At 33.9% G+C, this 10958-nt stretch overlaps 2 protein-coding genes across 3 annotated transcripts; both read right to left on the bottom strand.

Moving 5' to 3' along the window:
- Positions 1–1134: 1134 nt before the first annotated feature.
- LOC145097904 (Transducin/WD40 repeat-like superfamily protein) lies at positions 1135–5683 on the bottom strand. 2 transcript variants are annotated; one of them, XM_079035564.1, is made up of 10 exons: positions 5471–5683; positions 4488–4588; positions 4086–4195; positions 3912–3978; positions 2974–3073; positions 2745–2861; positions 2343–2480; positions 2192–2273; positions 2032–2081; positions 1135–1377 (listed from the first exon to the last, which is right to left on the bottom strand). In XM_079035564.1, the coding sequence occupies exons 1-10, from the start codon at positions 5546–5548 to the stop codon at positions 1255–1257; spliced, it is 966 nt and encodes a 321-aa protein (XP_078891690.1). In that variant the 5' UTR covers positions 5549–5683; the 3' UTR covers positions 1135–1254. The 2 variants fall into 2 exon arrangements, with proteins under 2 accessions (XP_078891690.1, XP_078891691.1); XM_079035565.1 differs by having other exon boundaries at positions 4092–4195.
- A 967-nt stretch (positions 5684–6650) lies between these two features.
- LOC145097903 (Tetratricopeptide repeat (TPR)-like superfamily protein) lies at positions 6651–10445 on the bottom strand. Its single transcript, XM_079035563.1, has 2 exons — positions 7950–10445; positions 6651–7270 (listed from the first exon to the last, which is right to left on the bottom strand). The coding sequence occupies exon 1, from the start codon at positions 10184–10186 to the stop codon at positions 7952–7954; it is 2235 nt and encodes a 744-aa protein (XP_078891689.1). The 5' UTR covers positions 10187–10445; the 3' UTR covers positions 6651–7270; positions 7950–7951.
- Between the last annotated feature and the right edge of the window lie 513 nt (positions 10446–10958).

The raw sequence follows: 10958 nt of genomic DNA, 5'->3' as shown, positions 1-10958 counted from the left end.
CTAACCAACATGAAATGGACCAATATTGCCAGTACGAAGTGATCCAACGATCTCATCAGCTACAGTCAAGCACGATATAACCCAACCACCATATTCGCCATCCACAGTGTCATACTCCAAGGTACTGCCATAGTCGTACCTACTGTTCCCATCGACCAGAGCGCCATCCACACCTTCTCTGTTGTTCCCATCGACCACATTGACTTGCGAAGCCGAACGCCGAACCTTCGTTGCTCCGTCCATTGCTGTTCGCGTCGTCGCTGCTACTGCTGCTACCGATTTGGTGATGGCATCTTCAACGGCAGGAGTATTTGTGGAAGATTGATCAGATCAGTCGAGTCATAGGTCGTATATAAAAGGGGGGAATTAGGTTAAAATCAACCAAAATTATAGGGAGTATTTATGGAAGTTATTTCTCAAATTACCTAGTTACCCTTATTGATTTATTTAATTATTGTTTTTTCTATTAATTTTTTATTGGTCCACAATCATGCATACAATAATACAATACTTAGTTAAAATACTTGAACCTATCTCATAGCTTCTATATAAATATATAATATAAATTATACATAATATTAAAAAAAAACACTATACCACCATGATAACCGTGATTTCAAATAGCGGTCGATACCACTGCAGAGAATTTTGCCTACGATAACTGCATAGTTGTTGATGGCAATATTATAGCTAAAATTTGACAAATGTGTAAGTCTACAATACATTATATCATACTAAATCTCTAATTGAACGTCAATCAAGAAAATTTGCCAAGATGTAATCAAGAATCAAGAAGACACCTTATGATGAATATTGTTCTTAGTAGTAGATGGCTTTTTAGGAGTTCCAACGCTAGCAAGTATAACTTTATACATCTCTTGTCTAAGGTAGCCAATTATTTTTTTGCTTAAAAAAAAAAGAAAATAAACGTCTACAATTTTATACTTACAGGAACAAGCTTTCAATCTCATCTCCCCTTAAGCAAGCAACTTTCAACTTTTTTTTTCTACTTGCTACTAGAAAAAGTTGGTTACCTTAAACAAAATAACAACCAAAGTTGGTTGCCTTTTATGCAATTTGCCCTACACAGAAAGACAGATTCCCCTGTTTTTTTTACTAAAATGCATCACCCACTTTCAAAATTTTGCTCTTGATATATATAAGGTACAATTTGACAAGGATTAGGGGAGAAAAAAAAGGGTCGAAAATGCCCCCCCAAAAAAAAGAAAATAAATAATTGCTCAAAAATTTATCCTAAATTGTATCGTTTGGTATCCAGAAAGTGAGAACCCCCACAGAAGCAGCAGCAAACATGACCCTACGAGGTGCCCATTTCAAGCACGATGCAACACCTATCTGGCTGTCCCAATTCGCCACCTGTCACAACCATATTTTTTAGTTACTCGCAAGGGTAGTTATGTCATTAGAAAAGTTTATGAACTCTTTTTTATTTTATTTTATTGGAACATGCTTCAATCTAGTAAGCTATATATAGAGGTGTTATTTTTAAATTTTTTTTAGCTTCATGCAGAAAGAACAACCTAACAGAAAAAGGCAAAGAAATGAGGTTTTCCCCATTAAGCCCTTAACCTTTTACAAATTTACCCTCGTTCTATTTCTCCTTCCATTTCCCCAAGTTTTGCATGGTATTTCTTAGGCATCAGTTATCTAGACAACATGTTAAAATCGATGAATATTGTGAAAACTATTTGTTGAAATGTAAGGGTAAAATGGTCATTCAGACGGTTTATTCAGTCTAGAAATAAAACAAACCTTATGTATACAACACTTTATCCATACAGACATCATTACATATTCAACCGTTTTATCTATACAGGACTTAATGGGGTTAAAAGAAAAAAAGAAACAGCCCCTTAACATGAAAAAAAAGAGAAAATTATGATCCAATTGTTTTTTTAATAAAATAATTTGGAAGGTTTAAAGCTATGTACTCTATAGGGATCCGTTTTAGCCTTTACATATGTAAACTTGATGGAAAATTATTTTAAAGAAAATGATAATTTTTACTACCTTACTCCTGGTGGGAATGCTCCAAGCATTCAATGTTCCATCTCCAGAGCCTGAATAAGAAAATTTCATAAAAATTTTAAAATATTACAAGAAAACTATAAATACAAGTTAATAAGTTCTTCTTCTGTTTATTTAAGTCATATTGAGAATAATAATATACCTGAAATCACATATTGGCCATCAGGTGTAAATGTGGACTCAATCGTTGTGTTTGGAGAAGCATCCACACTAAATCCACATCTCTACATAACAAAATATGATAAATAATTATTGATGATTAATTAATGTGTTTAAAACAGTAAATAACCAACCTTCTCTCCATTATACGCATCTAGAACATATATGTTGTTACTTTTGGTAGTCAAAAGCATTGATTTTCCATCATTACTGAATTTTATATCCCAGATCTCAGCCATGTCACCTCCCACCAAGAACGTGTCAAATGGGCCCTACAACCATCAAATTCAGATGTCAGAATTTGATCTTTATTTTTATTAATAAAGTTATATTTTCAGTCCCTGATCATAGCTGATTTTGCAATTTTGGTAGTCCTTTTTTACTTATAACATGAACTAAAAAAACCGTTACAAAACCCTCAAATAAGGACCAAAACTGCAAGAGAAAAGTTTTTGGGACCAAAACTGAAAAAATCAGCTATACGCAAGGACCAAAAATGTAATTTACTCTATATATTTCTTTTGTTTCCCTGGAACCTTATCATATGATCGTGAGTCAAATAATTTGATAGCACCTCCTTCCATTGATACTGCAAAAACAAGGCCTTGTTGATCATATGCAACTGTAGGCCTACCTCTTAGGCGTAAAATTCCCTGAAAAGGGTAGGTATAAATCATTTTCAGAAATATATATATATATATATATATATATATATATATATATATATATATATATATATATTATTTTTAAAGTTTAAATGCCAACCTGGCAGGCATTCACACGAAGATCCCATATTCTGACAGTGTGATCAAGAGAACCTGACATGAAACTGTCATCAACTGGAGATGTACACAGGGATACAACCCTACAGCCAAATTAAAGACAAAACTTTATAATTTTAATAAAGATTAATGTAAATATGTAATTAGATCTAATCATTCATCTAGGGTTTCTTTGGTATGATGGAATGGAATCACAATGAAATGGAATGAACGAAGGAATGGAATGACCAAGGTGATGGAATGTGTGATTACATTCCCTTATCATGTTTGGTTGGCTTAAAGGAATGAAATGAGTCATTTAAACATGTTGTTTGTTATGTACAATTAAAAAATTTAACGGAAATAAATTGATAAGTAAAAGTCAAAATGTTATATTATAAAAAGAACTTTAATCAAATAAAGATGTATATGTACATAATTGCATACAAAAAAGTTTCATGTCTTTTGAAATATAGACTATGTATTTCAAATAGTAAAAAAAAAGTTTATTAATTACTTTAGAAATTTTTTTACAAATATAAAAAATTAAATTAAATACCATAAAATCTTAAAAGCTGGTTATAATCAAAAAATTGTTTTAAAAAAATAATAATTTAAATGAAATTCTCATACTTTTGAAAAACATTATCATTACTGAAGACTATATAGATATAAGTAATTTTATAACTGTAATATATCACTTCATTCCATGGAATGAAAATCGTCTCACATTCTGTGAGAAAGCTTCATTCCATTCCTATGATTTTTACATTCTATCCTAATGCTCCATTCCATTCCCTTACACTAACCTAAATCCAACATGCTCCTAGGCAAAATTAAAAGCCAAATAGCATAAAAAATGCAAACTTGTAAAACCCTTTGTCATAATCTCATCAACTAATCTGACCATTGAAGAATAAGATGAAATTAATAAAGTCAAACCTTTCTTTATGGCCCTTGAAGTAACGAAGGCAACGATTGTCATACATGGATAGATAACGCAGGGACTCTGAAAACGAAAGAAAATAAAAATATGGTAGTTTTCATCATTGAAAAAGTCAAAACAAGAAAAAGTCAAAGAAACTTGATAATGATTAATGAGAAAGAGACAGTTACCTGCACCTGAATCCAAATTTCGTGTTGAAGAGCATATGACAGAACTAGGGTGGTGTGTAAAACATATACGATCAGCACCATGTTTCTTATGATGTGTGGTTTTTAGTAACCTGAAGTTCATTCATAATCATATCATGAGTAATTGAGTATATATGGATAAAAATTCAAGCAATCATCAAGTAGTCAGATTTTTACAAACTGCATCTCCTATAGCCTAATATCAAGCAAAATGAACCGATTCATTAAGTTCATCATTGAGAAATGCAGACAACAAAAAAAGATCATAGACTACAACCACTAGATATAGATATGGTTTTTATAAAAGTGCACAAAACTTTAATACAATATATTTCATAACAAATAAAATTAAAGATTTCGACATATAGAAATAAGAATACGCACTTGCCATTTGCTATGTCATATAGCCGAACAGAATCATCTTCACCTGTTGTTACCAAAAGATCCGCAGTGCGATGAAAATCAAGTGCATTTATCTTTCCAACCTGAAACACTTCTATGTGTCATGATGAAAGGAGTCGACTGAATCCAACAGACAAAAAAATACAGCATTTGAAATCATAAAAATGCACAAAATAACAAACTTATTAACTAAACTGCTAAAGATTCTCATCATGAGACTAGTTATCACACATTCTCTTGTTCATGTGGAATCCCAAAGTTAAGAAAAATTATCAGTTTTCACATCTCATTCATGTGCTCTTTTAATGATGAGAGTAAAAAAAAAAAAGAGGTCGTTCATAAGGTTGTGGTTTCTACTTTCTATGTGATTACAAGTTGTTTGCTAGTTGGCTAATTGCTAACTGCTGTGGGCAATACAAAGATTTTTGTTTGTCCTATGATAAGAGAGTACAAGTCTGACCTTTGGTGCTTTAATTCCTCATGGAGGAATGGTTTACCTATGATTAAAGACAAGTTTTTTATGACAAATATCAGCTTTCCAGTTTGTATAAAGATTAAATAGCAAGTTGTTTATGAAAAATATGTACAATCCTTAGGTTTTGGTGCTTTAATCTGCCCCTTACCATGTATAAAAACTATATAGCAAAAATCAAGGCATAATTGTAAGGAGGGCAAGCAAAAGTCAGTTGCAGGATTGAACTGCGTATGCTAAGGTCCACTTCCAATTTGATGCTCCCAAACACAATATGCAATTTCATTGGGCATGAAAAGTATTCGCATCGAAAGCTGAAGTAAGATTACCTTCGTCCCAATCGATGCTGAATGCGAGTGTAATATGGATTTATATTCTAGGTTCCATCCGATTTATCATCATGTGCTTGTTTGTTATCAATTATCTTTACATGCAATGAATTTTATCGATAATCTTTTGTTGATATACACACATAAAATGGGGAAGCACTCACGAAATCTGAAAACAGTGCCCCAATAGACATACTGCGGATGATTCCATCGTTGAGCTCCGACACCGATGTGGTCCTCATGACAAGATTAACGTAGGAATTGTAGAAAAGTTCTTGAATGTTAGGTTTTGGTTGATATGAATAGTTAGATTTTTGCCTCAGGGTTTAGACAGCTTCTGGCTTCTGGTCTTCAAAAACATATGGCGGGTATCTGGATCCGGGTCTATGGTTCGATTTGGCTTTTAAATAAAGAGTAATTGTAAATATTGTGTGTTTTAGCAAAATTTTGGAAGTTCAGTCCCTAAATTATAAAAATTACATTTTGGCCATGTTTTTTATTTGTAAATTCGGTCCAATCCTTTTAAACCCATTTTTCGGTTTTTAATGTTAGTAAATAGTGACTTTACATGTCTCTTACACCAGAGCAAAATGATATTTTGATATCTCATTTTTATATTAAAATTATTTATTTATTTATTTACTCTTCCATTCCCTTATTTTGATATCTCATTTTTTCGGTTCTTAGTGAATAGTGACTTCACATGTCTTTTACACAAGGACAAAATGATATTTTGATATCTCATATTTAATATTAAAAATTTCGATAAGGGTTCCAACTTCAACAGCCTCACCCAAAATATGACCATAGCTTCGTGCTTGTGCTTCATTGGAATATTATGCATCATGGACCTTACTTAGTCCATATAGATGTTTCCCAACCTAACCATGGTTCTTCCTTATGAAGGGCTCAATATGTCGTTTTATAAGAGAGATTGATCTGCCTAATGTGCTTGTCATGTGGAGGTCATATTTGGCTTATTGAAAAGCAACAACCAAGTGGAAGCATCAGTGGAGCAATACCAATGACAAGCTAGAAACTTGAAATCGATCCTACTATAAGTAGGATTGGTCAAACATAAAAGTTTTTGTTGGGGGTTCATGTTTTTGGGTTTGCTTTTGATAATAAACTAAAGATGATATTTGCATCGTTGACCAAATCCTATGTTGCATTATGTATTATTTGCAAGTTCAAACAAAATGTGGAAGCACTTCTATCAATGATAGCATATCAATAGAACTAGCAAATAACACAATAGTAATAACCAAAATGCATGACGATGCATTCATTAACTACGACATAAAGTGTACCATATGTAGTGTCTTAACAAAAAAAGGTACCCTATGCAAAAAATAATAATAATAATAACATCAACAGTTATGCAAACCACAATACCAACAACACAAGCCTAATAAACATACTACCACTTGCTATTATTTATCAGCAAACCAAACACCAACTTAAAGACAAAAAAAAAAAAAAGATGATTTCAAACCCCGATTCATTTCTTTTGCTAAGATCCATCTTGAGCCTTGCAAATCCTGGTTTTGAGCCCTTTGTTCTTGCATTACTCATGATCGATGTCACTAAGGGAGAGTATGCATTCTTCCATGTAGACAATCAATAAACTTGATGCACTCTAACAATGAAGATCAGATCACCAACATGTTGATGATTGTCCTTTTTGTCATTCAAAATGGGATTTCAATCAAAACATGCTTGGTTGCAAAAGCATTGGCCTTGAACACCCGAACCTCACATTTCTTTTGGATTTGATCTTTAAGTGCACGTAATGTCAGTTATCTGCTTTGCTTATAGAGGTAAGATGATGTTCCCAACTTTGGTTTCCTTGTTTCTAGACAAGTGTGGGTCCCGTAGCCACTTTGATAGCTTTTTATGTGATGACTTCTTAATGTCCAACACAGGTGGGTCCTGTTGGCCTACAAGGTAAGACGTAATTCCACCTACACCAACCAAATGACCAATACAATTAATACATGTGTAAAAACATTTATTAAACATTAAAATACATCAAATATTTAACATATATGCATAGCCTACAAATCCAATTTCGCTCTCAACTCATCCAAATTGTATCAAAAAATCTCACACCTTCCTACATTGCTTTAATTAAAAAATAATATATATATATATTATTTTGATAATACAGTTTTTGTAATCATAGTGAAAGCATCAATTATTGGGCTAAATGCAACCACATACTTCCATTTATTTGTGTATTATACCATCTTGCTTTCATTTTTCTATTACCTTTCAAAAAAATTCTTACTAAGGTATTGTACTACGAATGATGTACTTTTCAGTGTTTTCTTATCAGTAAATGAAAATAAGATGCTATAATAAACAAGTGAATGAAAGTGCATTGTACTTTCAATTTTTCTTATCAGGACATTATAATTCAAAAAAATAGTGAAAATCACTTTGTGTTTGAATGACATTGCTATAATTGGGTTGATTTTTCATTATATATTTGTGCAGGTTGTAACAAGTACCTAATTACCAAGCATGCATCCATATCAGTTATTTCCTTGAAGACTTTCACTTTCCCCCCAAAACTTTGGGAAAGATTGTGTAAATGCTATCAATTTCCAAATGTAACAAACATAGACTTAAGGAACATACCATCACCAATAGTCATCGCATGAACACACTCTGTCTTTAAAATGATGAAATCTATTTGAATCTCTCACTATAATTTCCCTTCCAACAAACTCACTTGCAAATTTCATAAAGTTATGGCAATCAACACATATACGTATGTTCTTAACAATCCTAATAGCACCTCCATAACACTTAGATTCACCATGCTTTAACGCATAAACAAAAGCAAGCTTCTCACTATGGTAATTCAACTCTCGATTCTTATCTTCCTCTTCTATATCATGCAAAGCCAAATTAGTTTCAGCCACATAACCTAACCCTTTTAGTTCACTCACTAACTCATCCAAATCATCACATATGGAGTTTCTTTCTGGGTGTCGAATCCCACCTGAACCAAACTCATGCACCCTGTTTTCAATTTCAGTCCAACTTAAACCAGGGTCCTTTTTCACACCCCATCTTTTCATTTGGTTTCTTATATCTAGAGCTTCACTGAAAGTACCAATTGAGCAATGTATGTTGGACATTAATACATAACCAAGGGAATTCTTTGGGTCCAATTCCTGTAGTTTTGCAGCTGCTAACTCTGCAAGCTTGTGTTCACCATGTTTCCTACATGCTCCAAGCATAGAACTCCATATTATAGAATCGGGTTCCATTGGCATTTTGTTTATAAGCTTTTGAGCATCTAGAATGCGACCAGATCTTCCAAGAATGTCAACCATACAAGCATAGTGATCGAGTTGAGGAACAATCTTATATGTTTTGAGCATGCTTTCAAAAATCCTGCTCCCTTCTTCAACCATACCAGCATGGTTGCAGGCTGAAAGGAGAGCTACAAAGGTGGTGGCATCAGGGGATAAATTCAAATTCATTTCTGAAAAGCATTTCAATGCATCTTTTGGTTGACCATGTAATCCGTAAATCTTTATCATTGTATTCCAAGAGATTATGTCTTTAATAAGAGTCGAATCGAAAACTTTTTTGGATTCGATAAGCGAACCGGATCTTCCATATGCATGAATCAATGCATTTGCAAGCACAGTGTCGTTTTGGAAACCATGTTTGAGTATTTGAGAATGGATAGATAAGGTGTGTCGATCAGTGACTAGGTTTGCACAAGCTTTTAACACTATGGAATATGTGTGATGATCTGGACTCAAACCAGATTGACACAATTCAGAGAAAATATGAAGGGATTCTTCAGGGTCGTTTTCTGCAAAGATTGTTATGAATGCAGTCCAAGAAACAATATCTCTCTTGCCTTCTGACTCCATGTAAAGATTGGAAAGGTCAAAGCTTTCTGCTCCAAGATCTGCATAAGCCTTTGCTAATGCTGTTATTACTCCTATTTCAGAGATAAACCATGTTTTAATGGCAAGGCAGTGTACTTGAGAACAATACTTGAGACATGAGGCAATCATGTTATGACCATAGTCTCTTCTTCCTATCAGTAATGAAGAAAAGATGCTAAGAAGGGTTGCACGATCGAAACCAATGTTGGAATCATGACGCATCAATGAGAACAAATTTAAAGCTTCTTCCAACTTGCCTCTAGTCTGAAAAGCTGCAATCATGGAGTTCCATGTCACAAGATTCCTAGACTTCAAAAACTTGAAAACCATCAAAGCCTCAAAAGCTTCACTTTTATCATCATTATTCATGTACATTGTTATCAATGCGTTTGCCACATACGTGTAAGCATCCAAACATGTTTTCATGGCATGTGCATGCACCTGTTTGCCAACATCGAGATCACAACAACTTAGCACGCTTGCATATGCAAATTCATTTGGGCGGTGATCCACTAACATTCTAGAAAACATCGTACAACACTCCTGGAGTCTTTCAGATTGGGCATAACCTGAAATAAGAGCAGTCCAAGACACAATATTTCTCTCACCCATTTCATCGAACAGCTTACGTGCATATTCCAAAGAACCACATTTCGCATACATATTGATCAGATGATTGGAAACGTAGAGATTGGGGAAGGTATTTTGATTGTGAGTGTCAAGCATTTGGCGATGTAGAGCTCGGCCTTGAGAAAGGTTGCCATGGCGGGCACATGCGTGGAAGAGATCGGCGTATGTTTGTTGGGTATGAGTGATGTTTGAAGTGTAAAAGAGAGTCAGTGCTTCATCCAGACGACCCTTCGTTAGGAGAAACCTGACATTTTCATGGAAGTTGCGGTAAGCGTAGGCGGAGGAGGTGAATGCTCGAGAGAAGCTGCAGGTTGAACATTGGAGAAACTTCATGGAAAGTGGAAACACGGTTTAGTTTTGATATTTTTAGTTGGTATCTGAATCATTTTATTAACGGGTATTGGTATTTGGACGAAAGAAGTCGTGAATATCCCACGAAAATTGTAAAATTCTTTGACATCAGTCAAACTAATCGAGGAAGAGAAAGGAAGGGGGAAGAAGTTGGGAAAATGACAAAATCACGATGCAAGTTTTCTTTTCCTTTTAAATTGGAAAGGCTAAAATGTATACTTTCTTCACTTTTTTTTTTTTTTTTTTTGATATCGGGAACACGGAAATAATTTTTTCACTTCATTTTTTTCTTTTCTCGTAGTTCTTATTTTTCCTTTTTTTTTTTTTTTTTTTCTCTCTTCTTTGATGAACTCGCGAGCAAAGCATTAAAGTGATCATCTTTATTAAATTTAAATCTTTAGCCCTTTTATTTAAACTAGTGTCACTTAATTTTTTTTATATATTTGTGATTGTAATTTAAATCTAATATGGGGACATAGGAACATTCATGGTGGCCGCAAGTAGAAGCTTTTTATTTCATTACACCTATCAATTACTTGGACGGATGGTTACATAGGGGACGCTATTATTAATATAATACAGGTGTTTTGTAGATAGAAACAGAGAGGATGCGATGGTGGCTATGAGCATTTAAGGGCGGAAGACGGTGGAGCAAGAAGTTGAAGCTTGTCTTGGTAGTTGTTCGGTGATGGTGAAACTTAGGTTGACGGAGCGAGAAAGGGAAGCAGTAATGGTGCTTCGCGGTTGTTCGTCT

Source organism: Lactuca serriola, chromosome 4 (genome assembly GCF_051521515.1).
Source record: "Lactuca serriola cultivar US96UC23 chromosome 4, Lser_US96UC23_V15, whole genome shotgun sequence".
NCBI classification, from domain to species: Eukaryota; Viridiplantae; Streptophyta; class Magnoliopsida; order Asterales; family Asteraceae; genus Lactuca; species Lactuca serriola.
Note: the sequence above shows the minus strand (reverse complement) of the source record. Positions and strands in the feature narration are given on the sequence as shown.

Bases quoted from the DNA above. Each gene is read 5' to 3' on its own strand.
- LOC145097904 (XM_079035564.1), bottom strand. From the start codon at position 5,548: ATGAGGACCACATCGGTGTCGGAGCTCAACGATGGAATCATCCGCAGT. The intron at 2,274-2,342 runs GTTGGTTATTTA...TTTGTTATGTAG, and splicing joins ATGCGTATAATGGAGAGAAG to AGATGTGGATTTAGTGTGGA. The intron at 1,378-2,031 runs GTAGTAAAAATT...TGGTTGTGACAG, and splicing joins GCATTCCCACCAGGAGTAAG to GTGGCGAATTGGGACAGCCA.
- LOC145097903 (XM_079035563.1), bottom strand. From the start codon at position 10,186: ATGAAGTTTCTCCAATGTTCAACCTGCAGCTTCTCTCGAGCATTCACC.